At 38.1% G+C, this 15,819-nt stretch overlaps 1 protein-coding gene across 1 annotated transcript in view; it reads right to left on the reverse strand.

Moving 5' to 3' along the window:
- Dnah11 (dynein axonemal heavy chain 11) overlaps positions 1-15,819 on the reverse strand; it is a 310,480-nt gene that overhangs the window by 100,948 nt on the left and 193,713 nt on the right. The window contains exons 56-60 of the mRNA XM_021728753.3: positions 13,260-13,493; positions 9,250-9,396; positions 4,436-4,549; positions 2,160-2,303; positions 1,362-1,544 (exon numbers count right to left, since the gene is read on the reverse strand). Of these exons, the coding sequence (XP_021584428.2) occupies positions 1,362-1,544; positions 2,160-2,303; positions 4,436-4,549; positions 9,250-9,396; positions 13,260-13,493 (822 nt within the window). The remainder of the gene's footprint in view (positions 1-1,361; positions 1,545-2,159; positions 2,304-4,435; positions 4,550-9,249; positions 9,397-13,259; positions 13,494-15,819) is intronic.

Genomic DNA, 15,819 nt, shown 5'->3' on the forward strand with positions numbered 1-15,819 from the left:
ATCTTACATAGGCTGAGCACTCTGCAAATAAAATCTCTAGTTTACCAAGTAATTTGCTGCTTCTTTACCATGGCATCAGCTAAGGAAAAATAGACAAAGCTTCCCACTCTCTCTGGATCTCCATTGGTTACTTGTTTATTCTGGGCCTTAGAGTTACAAGTACTTGCATAGAATGCTCTAGAGGTCAAACCCCATGAATATTCTAAGATTTGCTTTTTTTTTAAAATCAAATATGGAGATAATCCTCCTATAACTAGAAAGTGCAAGGTGCGTGAAATGCAGCTAAATGTGTGATCAAATCTAGACTCTGAGGCAGAAAGTAAGCATGGAGAAATTCTCTGAACACAGGAAGTGGGAGATGTTCTTGCACAGTATGAACCACACATTCACTTTCTTTTTGAAGCACCTGTTTTAAGTATGTGTATTTCAAGGAACCATTTAAGAATTTGGGTGGACCAAGGAAGTCAACTTGTCTTTCTTTATAGCAACACAACGTAGCTATAGTTCAGATCTGTGCTCATCTTTTCACCAATGGAACACAGTGCTTAGGCATTTTATTATGGAGAGAGGCTATACAACTACTGTAAACTCTTGGGCTAAAAGATTTCCATGAGAGAAAGATCAACAAAGTCCTGCTCCTGGGGTTCCACAGTGTAAAGGATATGACCTTATTTTATGGAAACCATTTGAGGAATGACATTGACTACAATTGACTTTTTCTTTATAATTCTATATCTGAATACAACATACATCTGAGAATCATAATCATGGGTCATAGTTTCCTTTTCAGTTCTCTGCAAAGAGTTAAGCACACAGTTGGCTGATAAGTATTTGATAAATGAAGAAATGATAATCTATCTATATTGCAAATTTCAGATTAGACCATCTACAGGTAAAACACTATTTGTCATTAAAATACTAAAAGAAACAAATAGTTATTTCCTCATCTCAGTACGCCTGCAATAAAGATTGCGTGAATTTTTGCTTTGAGAGCAGGGATTTAATTCAACATGAATTCAGACTTGCAGTTGTTTCATGTCAACATGAATCAAATATTTTAATGTAAATAAACATGATTTATACATGCAACAATTTTTTCTCTAATTGAAATCAAATTAATTGCTGCTCTTTGATCTAGAGTGGCTAATTATTTTACTCTTAAAAAAAAGACAGTTTTGAACATTTAAAATATCCTCCTATATAGAATTCTGTTAACTTGGACACATTCATATCTTCTTCTTAAAAGTGCATATCCTTCTTTAGAAAACTAAATATCAAATTACATTTTCTGCTGACGTGGAAATTGATGCTTATGGCCCTACGTGGATAATGCCTGTAAACCATCAGATTAGGAATGATACCTCATAGAATCTAATGATGTTGATGACCCAGGCACAGAGACCAGCTGCTGCAAAAGATTTGGTCTGAATCAGGTTTGGATTGAACTCTGGGTCTTTCAAATACTGTTCATTCACCACTTTGAGGCAGTTCTCTGGAATGTGTTCTTTGTCATAGTTAATTAACGCTTGCAAAAAATCATCAACCTGTAAAGCAAAAAGACTTATTGCAATGAACCCATTTTGGATGCAGAGAAAATTCCAAGATCAAAAGTTAAAACCAGCTTTTAGGACTTACATTACAAAGGCAAAATTGGCAAGCAGCATTTATCCTACTGTTTGACTTTTTCAGTCTTTATACTATGAAGTTAGAATTAGCAATGGACACTTTTAAAACCTCTTCTATCCCAGGGTAAAATATTCAGGCCCAGCACAGGAGGTATTCACATTTTGAAGAAAAGAAAGGGAGAAAAGAAAAAGCAAAACACATACCAAAAAGCTCCTTTGCTTCACCTTCTTGTACATTAGTAACACTTTTCAAGCCTAAGAAACCCATGTAATTTTCTCCCTCCTACACTTAACGGCTTTCATAATTTTGCAAATAATTAGCAACCTTCCACCTGCAGCTGGCACTGCCTTAGGTATGCCATAACCCCGAGCTACCCTCCAATATGGCTAACAAAAGCTGCAGGCCTAGAGGACACACAGCCAGAAAGATGGCTTCTTTAGACTTGAACATCTTTTGCTATCATGCACTACCCCAGAGCACTGACAGCAATACAGAAACTGTCAGCACTTTCATTTTCCCAGGCGGGCCCATACCTTTCCCATGAAAATTTTAGCTGCTTTCCAACTTCGGTCTTTGGGCACTCTACCCCGGGGAGCCAGGAGGACCATCACAGCTGCAGTAACATTGGTAACTGCATTTGGTGGGTTGGGAAAGGTTTTCAGCTCAGTGAGGTTGATCTGAAGAAAAGTTGATGCACACACAGGATTAGGGAAGGCTGGAGAGGCAAGTTTACAAGCTGAGCTTCAGTGCCACCCCATCATCGTACTAGTCATGGTTTGGCAGTTCATTGCCCCCCAGGGACTCTACCTTAAGATCCTCGGGAGCTCAGTTCCTGCTGGGTACTTCTCTGATTTCTACCTTTTTTTTTGCTCCCAAGAAAAGGAATCCATTGGTTTATAGCTGTCCTGCAAAGCCCTGCTCATAGAGGCCTGGAAATTGTGTAAGCACAGAAGCTACAAAGTATTTATGGATTCAATTCCATCAATGTAGTATTTGCATTTTAACCAAGCCCTCCCATAAATATGATTCCTTAAGTTCAGTGTCTCTTAGTTTCATTTTTCTGCTTTATGTGCACAAGCAAGAAACATCTTCCAATACAGTTACTGGGAGGGTTCCAAATAGTATGAAGCTTCTTCCCTATTGCCTGGTCCCCTCAGAGCACAGCACTAATTTACTCAACAGATGGAATCAGTGGTTAAATTACAAGAACCAGGGCAAATGTTTTGGGGCAGGAGTTAGTATCTGTGAGAAGCACATGTAGGTTCATAATACACGATGTAAAAAACAACTGGCTATTTCCTATGATTTTATATGCTGCAAAATAAATTCTTGCATACAAAATCATATTGAATGGTGAAACTGACTCTGCTCCCTTATGAGAAATTGACTATTTATTTGGTAAATGATTACGAAGAATGGAAAGGGCATTGAAAGTAAGAACAAGAGCAAATTCTTAAAACATGTTAATAATAATTGAGAATTGGCTGACTGACATTGTTTCATCATAGATATTCAGCAGATTAGACAAAGGGGAATGATGGGAAGGGAGAGAGGATAGGAAAGGGAAAGATAGTGAAAAATCTGAAATAATTTTCCTACGTATAGGAACACACCATAGTAAATCCCACCATCATGTACATCCATAAGAATAGAATCCCAATTAGAATAAGATATATTCCATGCTTGTATAATTACATCAAAAGGAATGCTATCATGTATAACTAAAAAGGACCCATAAAATTTTTTAAAAATTAAAAATATACTCAACTTTGTATTTTAAGTGACATTAACTTATTTTGTCTGAATAAGGAAAATCTACAAATCTGGGGAAGCAACTAGAAGATAAATATTAAGAGATAACCAGATACTCTTCTATTGTTTTCTAATTTTTTTTCCTATGATTAGGATAGTCTTACCAGAAAAAAATTTGTGATATATCCTATTTCACAATCTGCTTTATTAACTTATTAGGAACATTTCTCACAATGATAGCTAGTCTTTAACAATATTTTGATGGCAGTATTCAAATGTGTAATAATATTCTAACATGATATATTTATATTCTTAAAAAATTTTTCAGTTTTACAGTAATACTATAAAACCCTTATAAGACTGTTCACAGCCAAAGTTATTTCTTCAAAATAAAATATTCAGAGAAGAATTTGAGTGTTTCTCTGATCTCTTACTTTTTAAAGTTGCATCTTAAACTTAGGCCTGGCAGAACCCCAGGGCAACATTAGTAATTGGCTCTTAAAATAATATTGCCCACCATTTCATTTTTTCTTACAATACCCTGGTGGCAAACAAAGAATATTTCTCAAATTCAAATGTTCAGTGAGCTCTTGCTACTATCTAGTATGAAACTAGGAGTCATGGGGGGACCGGCCTTGATATCTTTGCTCCTATTACTCTTACCATGAGGGTCTCTTACCAGTTTTGTTATTTTGCTTTACAGTTGAGGCTACTTTTTGTATTCCAGAAGAAATAAAAAATCCCTCACATAGTTCTTAAAGCAACATATAACATGAAAACTGGATTTGGGTGCAATCCAGCTAGATTTCATAAAATTATATACCACATAGTGTTGGATGTGGTCACAGGATAAGGGATAGGGGAACAGACACCTGGATGGGAAAAGAAGTTGAACTAGAAAGATGATCTCAAAGGTTGTTTTGATTTTAATATTTTTATGTATTTTTTTCTTTCAAAAAACTGCACGACTGCATGGGCATATTCTTTGCTCAGTTGTTAAAACTCTAATAACCTTTGAATATTATTTTGAGGAAACCCACAAGCCAAGAAATCATACCCTGTTGAGCGTATTGAGTGCAGCTGTGGCAGCCACCAGGGCTGGCTCAGCCTTTAGCAAGTCGGCCTCACATTCCCTCTGCTTCTGGGACACTTCCGTCTGAATGGCTGCCACCTAATCAGAGAGGAAAGGCACATAAACCCACATACACAAATTATTATGTCAGAGATCTCTATTGAAAAGTGCAGATTGACTCACATGCACCTGTTAAATAATTCATTTGTCTAAACTTTGAATAGGTGAGGGATTTGTCATAAAAACTAATTTCCCTTCAGGCACAGTATGTATATAAAGCTTTGTAAATGTACAAAACACACATGACAAATCCCAAACCAAATGGATTCAAATATTAAAGTCCTCCAAGAAGAGCTTTGACTCATTTAATTATAAGGTACTGCTAATAATAAAAACAAGATTAAGCAGGCATTCTTCTGTTCAATTTTCTTTTTCCCCGAGTCCCTGACAAGTGAAAATCCCAGCTGGATCAGCAATCTAGAGTACAAATATTCTTGCTTAAATTTTTATCTAATTTTTGCTAACATTGGTTTCTCTTTAAGAACAGATGTGAAGTTCTTTTCATTCAATTGGGCAGAAGATAATCTTGTCTGTGGTTATGGATTGCATGCTTAATTACAGGTAGATTTTTCTTTTGTTGTTGTTGTTCAATTACTGGTTTCTCCAAGGACCTGATCAAAAATCATAGAGACAAGAGCCCAGATCCATTTTGGATAATGGAACAATGACACTGCTACACAGTTTCCAGGGGCAGGTCGAGTGGTACCCCTTCACAGGTCAAAAGGACACTGCTTGTATGGACACAGGGAACCATGCTGGTAAACTTTAGCCAAACCAATAATACAAAGCTGGGGGACTTTTACCTCTTCTTAGGATAACTATGGAATTTGAATGGCCAAGAAGAATGCATTGTTAGTCCTCAGCAAAAATCTGAGACTCAAAGCTGTAGCTCTGGGCACCCGCCCTTAGGGGATGGGTCCTGTGGTGACGGTGATTGTGGAACACAAGTGTGAACAAAAAGTGAATTTCTTCAGATAGGTTTGGAATGAACAGGTTTAACCATACCATAAAATTAAACACTGCTCACAACAAATTATGTTGTCTACTACAGCTTTATTAGTGGTAATTACCCTTCTCCTGATTAACCATTATTTTGCTGTATACTGCACCTTTTATGAACATAATTGGTTCGGGGTAGATATGTGATCTCCTGCTAATGCACGCACAGCTACTGTTAATGTAAATAAGAAAACTCTGCATGCTTACTGAGAACCACTCCAAAATCACAACCCTCAAACACTGCCAGGAATGGACCATGAAAATTCTAAAAAAAAAAAAAAATTCAGTGTGCTGGAGAATACAGTTTCAGATGAAAGAAAGTATGGCATCATTTTAAAATCATTTTAAATTGGATTTAAAATCCTAGACTTTGTGTGTGTGTGTGTGTGTGTGTGTGTGGTGGGGATTAAACCCAGGACTGTAGGCATGCTTGGCAAGCACTCTATTGATGAGCCACACCTCTGGTCCTCAGGATTATAGCCTTTTAGTACTAGGAGAAACTTTACAGAGAAATTCTTTTAAGTGCTATTTCTAAGAGACTGGAGTGCAACCACTCTTATCCTCTGGAGCCCTTGACTGTTAATGGAGTATTATTCCTTTGAGTTACATTTATAAACAAGATAACCCTGAACACTAAATAAAACCCCACAAACACAAAGGAAGAAAATACTCTACATTGGTCAACTTATTCCTATTACCTCTTGCCTTAAGGTGCAACTATACCGGAATACTGAAAATTTGCTATATTTCATTGACTTGATCGACTATAGCATGCAATTTCCTCTACCCAATGGTTCCTGGACAGGGTTGATGAGGCTCAACCTGGAGAAGAGGGAAGGGCTTTCTGGATTGCCTAGGAGGTGTGCTTTCCCTCTACCATGGTTATTAAACCAGAGTTGAAGATGGTTTCATCCTTGGGTACACTATAAAATCTTTTGCTATTTAGTAATCAACAGCTCCTTGAAGATGCTCACAGAATTTTGTGGTTCTCACACAGAGAATAAAGTTCCCCAAATTGCTTAGTTATGAGCTGTACTGTGTCTACCCAGAACCTCAAAATGTGACTCTACTTGGTAACAGGGACTTCACAGATGTGATAAAGCTACAATGAGGCCATTCAGGTGAGCCCTAGTCTGACTGTTGTTCTTAGTGGAAGTTTGGAAACACAAATGAGACATCAGGGGTGAGTACTTATACAGAAAAGGCCAGGTGAGGACAGAGTAAGATGCCAGCCATTTATAGGCCAAGGAGACAGTCCTCAGCAGCAAGCCAGCCTGCTAAAATCTTGATTTTGACATCAGCCTCCACAGCTGTGGAGAAACAATTTCCCAGTTTGTGACAGTTTGTTCTGGCAGCACTAGCAAACTAACACACTGCTCTTACCTGCTCTCAGACTATATGAAACTCCTGATGGCCCTCTAAAACCTGGACCCACCCACATTTAGAAAAAAAACCAAACATATACAAACTAAAAGCCATTCAAAAATCAGAAAGGAGATCCAGCTTTTGAAGAGAATATATTATAGCATTTAAATTTGGAAGGTATTGCTACTCCTGAGGACCATATTTTGAAAGCTATCACAGAACCATTAGAATTTCAGAATTTGGGCTGATAAGTCAATGGTGGAAAGAGAACAAATTTTCATAAGCTTACTGGTACTTGTGTTACTTGAAGTCATTGCTGGTCACAAGAATGGTTCTTGTTTCATAAAATTTGAAACAATTTGAACCTGTTTCTTTATATTGGTTGTCAAGATGCACAGTACACCAGGCTCTAAACCTCAACATCTGTTTAGTCATATTAAATGTGACAATGTACTTTGTGAACTGAGCAACTCACAATGACGGCTCATGGAGTAAGCCTGAGGAGCCAAATTTCACAGAATCAGAGAGTCCACCTTTGCCCCTTTGAGCAACTGCATAGTATCTAGCACACTGCTAAACAAGACATGTGTGAGCCCAGAGCATGCACTCAAGTGTTAGTTAATGGCTTGCCTCTATGTAGTTTAATTACAAATAGACCTTTCCCTGATCACCTAATTTAAAGTAGTTCCTTCTACTATTACTTGTATTTGATTTATGTCAGAGCATTTATCTAAGTCATAATATATTGTTTCTAGAAGTGTTATTTGTCTCCTGTTAGTCCTTTCCATTGCAATGTAAGCTACATTGAGTGCACCTAGCTTGTCAAATATCTCCAAGAGCCTAGAAGAGGGTCTGGCCCCCCAAAACAAAGCAAAAAAACAAAAACCCAGTTAATGTTTGTTTATAATTAAGCTCCATGGGTAAAATGAAAGTGTATATAAGTTTTGGTATAGATTAGATATACATTATAGTACATGTCTTTTTCATGTTTGATGAACTTCAGAAAACAATATATCAAAGGAGTTCTAATTGCTAACACCTTTTTACTTTATGAGGATTTTACCTTAGGAATTCACTTGTGAAAATACTCCTAGAATACCTGTCATTTTTTTTAAGACCTCCAAAGGTATCCATGGCAATAAGTTATAATAATTACTAGAACCTCATATTTTTATAATGCCTAAAAAATATCTCCTGGGTGGAATTAGCTTATGATAGTCACACCATGTATGATATCTAATTGCTTAATATGATACTTTTAAGGACATTCTCCACTTACCTGAAACGCAATAGAAACATTCATTATCAAATTAGAAATTATATACCTATGGGTCATGCCAAGTGTGCCTTATTGTCAATTATAAATATGCTATATCTTTTAAAAATTGTTTGTTTAGAGTTCTGATTTTCAATGTATTTTTTAGCCTTTAGTTGTGTAAGATAAAGGAAAACATGCATGACATGTTAGAGGGAAAAAAAAAACCAACACACTTGATTATACACTAGTGACCGGCAACACCACCAGAAAAACTCAAATATGTTCTGGTATCCTAAAATGCAATGATAATGACATAAAGGCTATCAGTGAGAGTGTATGCAATTTACAATTTTTAAAAAATTTTTATTAACTAGGTCCTGGTTATGTTCTTTTGTCTAAAATAAGAAATGTCTACTCCACAATTTTTAGAAAGAATATTTATTGATTATCTGTTTACTATGCTATTTCTTTTGTGAAATAAGATACATAAGAAATTTTTTCCATTTGCAGCTCAAGAAGACAAAAATGAAGTTGTATTTTTTTCAGAATCGCTTGAAACCCGAGTACAAAGAAAGCAGACTATATAATCTTAAAAATAATTGTTTCCAACAATAAAATACAATACAGAATGCCAGGGCCTCAACTGAATCAAAAAGAACAAATTTAGCTTAGGACTTAATAATAAACTCCAGTTATATTATTAAAATGCAAAATTTGAAAACCATCTTGCAAAGTGACGGAATGGGCTTTGTTAACAATTGAGTTGTTCAATTTGCCTAAAAACTGAAAACCTTTTGAAACCTCAGAGGTGACTTCCTGACCTTTACTGTATTACAAATAGGCCTGATGTTCAAGATCCACATCCATTATATGCTTGAATGAGCTCAGTATTTATTGTTCTTTCATATCATTAAAAGAGCTAAAAGGTTGGGAAAATGCATAATGTAAGGAAAGGTCAAGTGGTAATCATGGTGTGAAATGCTGTTACATGTGTAGCTATAATAATTCTTTAGACTTTATGCTCCCTGGAGAGGAAGTTGTTCAAAATTGTTCACCTACAAAGGTTTATTTTGTGCTAAATATAGCTCAGCACTCTAAGTGGGGGAATTAGCCTGACCTTTCGCTCCTCGGTGTCCGCGATGGCCTTTTCCCGGCTCACTTTCTCCGTCTGAAGCCCGATCTTTGTGATCAGAGCTTCAGCATCCTGATTTCTCAGCTGTAACTCAGCTTCTTGAGAGGCAAGTCTGGCTTTCAGATCTCCCACCTAAAGGAAAAGTCATTACTCTGGGGGTAACTTGTGTTGACAACAACAAAGAGCAGATACAGCTTTGCTTTTTAGCATGGATTCAGAGATCTCTAATGGTTTGCGTCATGCATATTTCTACCCTGATTTTACTGTACTCTCATTTGCAACTATTTTTGTTTTGTTTTTTGTTTTGTTACTGGGGATTGAACCTAGGGAGCTTAACCACTGAGCCACATCCCCAGCTCTTTTTGTATTTTATTCAGAGACAGAGTTACTCCGAGTTGCTTAGGCCCCAAGTTGCTGAGGCTGGCTTCCAACTCATGATCTTCCTGCCTCAGTCTCTAGCACTCTGAGATTATAGGTGTGTGCTATTGCACCCGGTTCTCAGTGATTTTACAGGAAATACGATTATCTGCAAGACAGAAAAGTTTATCTTTGCTACTAAATCTTTGCTCTTGGGGAAACACTCCCAGAAGTCTCCAACACACTCCATGACAGTTTTTCTGATCCCGTACAGCTCAGGCTGAAGGTAACAGAAGCCACAAGAAGACAGGTCTGGTAGCAAGCTGGAAGAACCATGCTTCGCATTCCCTAACAGAAAATGGCTAGAGGCTTCAGACAAGCTGAAGTCATGAATTATTCTTGTTTGTCTGCTGAGTAATTGGTTGCAAATTTATCCCACCTAACATGAAATGGTGTTCTTGATTTTTTCTCACCTCCTATGACATTTAATTCGTGGTCATGTGGACAACCCAACATTGAACTTGATACTTAGTAAGAAGGGCAAACTATACACGATTTGTGGGGTTTCAGCACAGTAAGAGTAGAAGCTCAGTGAGCCCCACAGATGTACCTTTCTCTTCCTGGCCTACCACCAAATCACCTCACTCTGCTTTTGTGGAGTACAGTCTGAGTTGTCAACAAACATAGCAACTAAAAAAAAAAAAAAAAAAAAAAAAAAAGATTATGCCCATTTTTTATTTGTAATTTCACTAGGTTCACAAAGTATCACACCAGGTTTCTAAGTCTGAGGGATCATGAAAGTCAAAGTAAAAGTGAAGTGCTAGAGAAAAAAACCACTGACTCAGCCCTTTGAAATTATGATTAGCTCTCCATCCATTTTCCAGAACATTACTGTTTTTAAAAATCATAGATTTGAAGAACACTCAAACATTTATTCAGACTCCATTTCTGAAGACATGTTAGTGGTCTCACCTTGTAGAACAATATCCCACTACATCCAAGCAAGCATATAATCCCCACCCCAACACAGGAACTTACCCTCTGCCTGCAAAAGCATACCATGACTGCTGCTTATATCATGATAGCTTAACCTAAGACTGATCTTGTAGCTTCTCTATGAACTCAGGGTAACCTTATAGAGTGAACATTTGCTTCTCTATTCTTTTTAGCCATTGAAACAAGTCTTGTTAGGCTATAGTCAAAAGAACTAGCCATGAGACTAGGGAACTGTTATATCAAGCCCTGGTTTCAGTTTCTAAGGGAGCAGTTAGCTCCAAAATATCCAAAGTGACTTTAGCTCTAGGAGGGGGACTTTTATTGATAAAGAAATGTCACTATAGCTATCTGCGATGACCTAAGCTGACATCCAGAGGAGTTATATAGCTGAGAAAGGGGTTTATAGCTGTATAATAATTCATGAACACTGTTAAGGTTTAGATACTTATATTCCCAATGGTTCTGTGGAATTGCTTAAGGCAGACAGGCTCACAGAGCTTGCTCCATAATGAAGGTTTCTGCTCCATAAGAAGGTTTCTGCTCCACATACCACCTCTTCTTATACTACAAGGCTCTCCAGTTCTCCACATAGGCAATTAGACTTTCTGTTCATAATAAATTGAATTTTTAAAAAAACTATCACTTAGCTTTAAATATTCCAACCACTTTTCTGTTATTAAAAGGATTCCCTATGCAAATAACTAATGAAGAAAGAAACCACCTGCATTTCTTCATCAAGACTTTATGTATCTTCACAAATTTCCTGCCTGTTTCTTTTAACTGAGGGAGAATAGGGAGACCCCACACAGTTCTGTACTCAGCAGACACAGTAGATCAACTCCCCTGTCCCTGACTTACCAATACATAACTGGGGTGATTACCAAACTACAGACACTCTCCCTACTTCCCTGTGGCTGACACACTACTGCCCCGGGTTGACCCAGGATTCTATACTATTCCACTTTCCCTTAGAGTTGATTTCACAAATGACAGAGCTAAGTGTGGCAGGGACTTTTTTTTTGCAGGGGTGGTGGTGGTGGTGGTGGTGGTAGTGGTCAGGGACTGTCCATTAGTAAAGATAGCTCATCACTGGGTGAAAACACTATCATTTCCTGGGCAAAGTCAACAGGTTCAGTTTGGAGCATCATTCAAAGGAATATAAATGCTTGGTAACAAAAAGCTCCTTCCTTATCACCTTAGTTCAACATCATATTAGCTCAATAGGACTCCCAGGAAAACTTTTACTGAGGGGAAGGATCTTGATTGAAGTGAGAGAATAGGAGAGATGGGTAGAGGGAAGAAAAGGTGGACGAGAATGAGGAAGTAAAGAAGAGTAAGATGTATTGGAAGGGGAAGGAGCAAATGCAGATATGGCTGTGCTCTTGGGGGATCCCTGCACTTGTTCTATTTATAATTTGATCTCAACTGTCATGAAAAGTCTGAATTTTCTTGCCCAATCATGATCTACCCATTTCATCCACAGGTCAGTATAGATCAGTGTTTCATGGCATTGCTGTTCCTGGTGTATGGAACGAGGAGGAAGAGCTGTGTGGTGCTTTAGGCTGCAGAGTGCTAGAAGAGTGTGAGAAAGTGCTAAAATATGTTCTCCAACTGGGTCTTGCCCTGTTTCTAGCCTAGGTACAGATGAGCCACCCAGCCCTCATGGGAAAAAAAATTGGCTCAAGAAGAACTGTCCCTGGAAACGCATATGAGAACAGCACCTGATGACAAAACTTTGAGAAACCTATGAGTAATTCTGACTTTGAGATGAGCACCAGTGAGAATTTATTTCACTTAGGGCCCAGCTGTCTCAGAGAAAGACTGAGCTATTCTTCAAAGTCTCCATTGTCTTCCATTCTAATCCCTTTGACCAGTCACAGACAGGTACCCTGGTACCATGGACAGCGCATGGGCAAATTGAACAATACAGACCTGGGTTCAATCCCACCCCTCACTAATTCTCTGGCCTTGAACTCTTTGAGGCTCATGTATAAAACTGCAGTAACGCCTGCTTCACAAACCTGTGTGTTTTGCCAATGAAATGAGATTGATATCATGTGCTAAATCTCTCCTGATTTATACCTGCAAGTTAGAGATATGGTCCTTGAAGATAGTAGGAACCTTACTACTGAGGATGAAGACATTACTAGGCATGTTTACCTAAGATAACTTGGACTAACAGCAGCACACCAGACACCAAGGTCAGAGAAAACTGATGTACTTGGGGACTTCACCCATCATCAGCCAGGTAATGATGCCCTCATCAGGGTTGAGTACCCGAGACAAAAAGGGATTCTAGTTCCATTCTAGGATGGCAAAACTCCTGACCACAAGAGCAGGGCCCCAGAGAAATCAGAGGTAGGAGAGGGAAATGGGCTGCATCTGCCCCTTCAACACCCCACACTGCCCTGCATGGGCTCCAGTATAGAAGAGAAAGTATCTCCCCAAACCAGTTGTGAAAGAATAACTGGCCAGTTCTTTCTGCACAGGAAAGCAGTAATAATGTATCCCTTGTGTCCTCAAGCTGTAAATTTAAAAGCTAGGCATTGTGTCTAAATGTGGCAGGCACTGCTTCAAAAGGAAACATGTTTTTCTATGCAAGAGCAGAGGTTTCACTCTGTGGGAACATACCCTGGTCGTACCTGAGAGGCAGTGGTTTTTAGCTTTTGGATGCCATTCACCAAGTGCTCTTTCTTCTGGAACACCTCTTTTTGCTTCTTCTTTAGTAGGTTTTTAAAGAGTGATATTTGTTCTAGAAAACTCTTTGGGGTGGTATAGTTGTGTCTTCTCTCATTCTGGTAATACCTGGCGCTCATTTCATTTACACTGGTGTGAACGTGTGCCATGAAGAGGCTGATGCAATCCTTGTACAGTGGCTGGAAACAAACATTGCATTCTTATGAAATCCTTTCAAGTTAAAATTATAAATTAAAAAATTGAAGAAAAAGTAACAAAATTATACAGTATTTTTTTCCCCTAAAAATTTTTTCCAGCACAAATTACAGTAGAAATTGGAAGACTTACTTAATCTTTAAGAGACATCCACAGGATTAGAGAGATTATAAAACAGCTTCCAACTTTTCTAACCATCTATCTATCAACTCTGTATGATCAAGGAATTTTATGTGCTCCACATACCAAACTCAAAAGCCAACATATGATATAAGTACTGCTCTTTACAACTTTGTTTTTATCTATCAAGTGTGTGAAACAGAAATTAGAGACACAATATTCTGAGGCTTTGTGTGTGTGTGTGTGTGTGTGTGTGTGTGTGTTGCTTTCAAGCTAAACTTCAGACAAAGAAAACTGATAACCTTTCAAAATCATGGGAAAAACAAAAGCTGAAATTGACAAGTAGAGTTTTATGAGAACCACAAAAAAACCAAACTGAATAAGCTTTTAAAAGCCACTGCTTCTGGGAAAAAAAAATCATGATAATTTTTACTTACTTTTTTTTTGAGGGGGGACACTACCTCCAAATAAAACACAAAACAGAACAATTCTCCTTTGAAGATTTCCTTGTGTGCCCCCAACCCCCGCTGCCCATTCTTTCCATTGTGTCCTCTGTGACTTCTGAAGTAGTTAACTTTTTAATTTGTGGAGTCACATCTCCCTCATTTTAATGATTATTTATTGCATTCTGTACAAGATGAACCAGGTTCAATTAATCAAGGGGAGCCTAAAAATCAATTAATATGAATTAAATGAGCTACACCAACTCTTAGGAAAGTCACACATAATTTACCAAAGTGTTGTCAATAATGCTCAGACGTCTTTGGGTACATTGCACACAAGTGGCTGGTGATGCAGTTAAACGCTTCAAATCTGCACCATCAATATTACAACTAGAGGTGCAGGAGAGACAGGGTGATTCTTGCCTGGGAAAAACAGCTGTTCCTGAGCAACATCTCTAAACACACAGCTTTCCAACCTTGTGAAAAAAAAAAAAATCTCTGCATGGGTATAAAACCCACACATGATTTGATTGTTCTGTGTATTAAAAATCCATCTTACTAGTGACTGAAGCAGTGTTTCAGCAAAGGTTACATATAAAATTTATAGGTGAGAATCCTGAATTTGTCTTTGTTTCATTATCAAATAGTGGAGTCAGAAAAATGGAATTTACAAGGAAGTTATATAAACTTCATCTAAATCCTATTCCCTTGGGGATTTTTTTTTTTTTTTTAAAGAGCCTGGCTTCAATGTAAACATGAACAGAAATTCACTCCTGCCCAGTCTTGTTTTAACGGGAGTTAGCAATGCACACATACCTTTCTACAATACAGATAAATGCTTCCTCAGCCAAGTGTAACCTCCTTACAGGAAAAAAAAAAAGAAAAAAAAAATCCCTGGCCTCTGCCCAACCATGATCCTTATGAGGAGGCTCCTCGGAGGCACTGAAAGCTCTCTTTAACAACAGTTTCATTTGTAAGTCTCCTATGGAAAAAGTGGTTTCCGGTAGAGCTGGAAGTGGCCCGAGACAACTTGTCTCAATGGGGCAAAATAACTATTGTTATCGGGCTTAACAAAATGGCACAGCATGGGAGCCTGGAGGAGCCAGGGAGCAGCTGGTTGTAATTCACACTGTTTTTCAGAAAACTCTAATCGGTCCAGAACAGACCTCTTTGATGACTGGTCTTCCCTGCATTCTCAATTTGTCACTTTCTCTTATGATAAGGTCAGTAGTGACAGCACTTCCTGACATTAACAGCTGTGGCTTTTAAAAGGGTCATTGTAGAACTACTAATTGCAGTAATTTCATTAGCATAAATTATTTATTCTGCCATTCATTTATCTCCAGTTTTCTTTGGAGGGGGGAGCCGAGAGGGCGGCTGCGGGACTGCAGCGATGGCAGCGTAACACTGTATTTTTCACTTCGAGGGAAGAACATCATTCCTGCTAGATTTGGCCCCTTGGTGAACGTCCGTTGATGCCACTCTGTAAGTCATTCCATAACCAATCATGGGGAGGGCAAAAATAAAAATAAGCAGAGTGTCAGCCTCAAATGGTTATAAATTCAAGGTTGCCCCACCAAGCTGCTTTGGAAAACAATGCTGTCTGCTTTGAATCATCATATGCCAAGATGAAACTGCTTTTTTCCTTACATTAAGAGAAAGAGTGTAATTTCCAGTTTCTCCACCGGCTCACTATAAACACACAAACAACTCTCTGCTGCTTGGTATGGCAGTTCTCCGGCAGGAA

Source organism: Ictidomys tridecemlineatus, chromosome 2, assembly GCF_052094955.1.
Source record: "Ictidomys tridecemlineatus isolate mIctTri1 chromosome 2, mIctTri1.hap1, whole genome shotgun sequence".
Lineage (NCBI taxonomy): Eukaryota > Metazoa > Chordata > Mammalia > Rodentia > Sciuridae > Ictidomys > Ictidomys tridecemlineatus.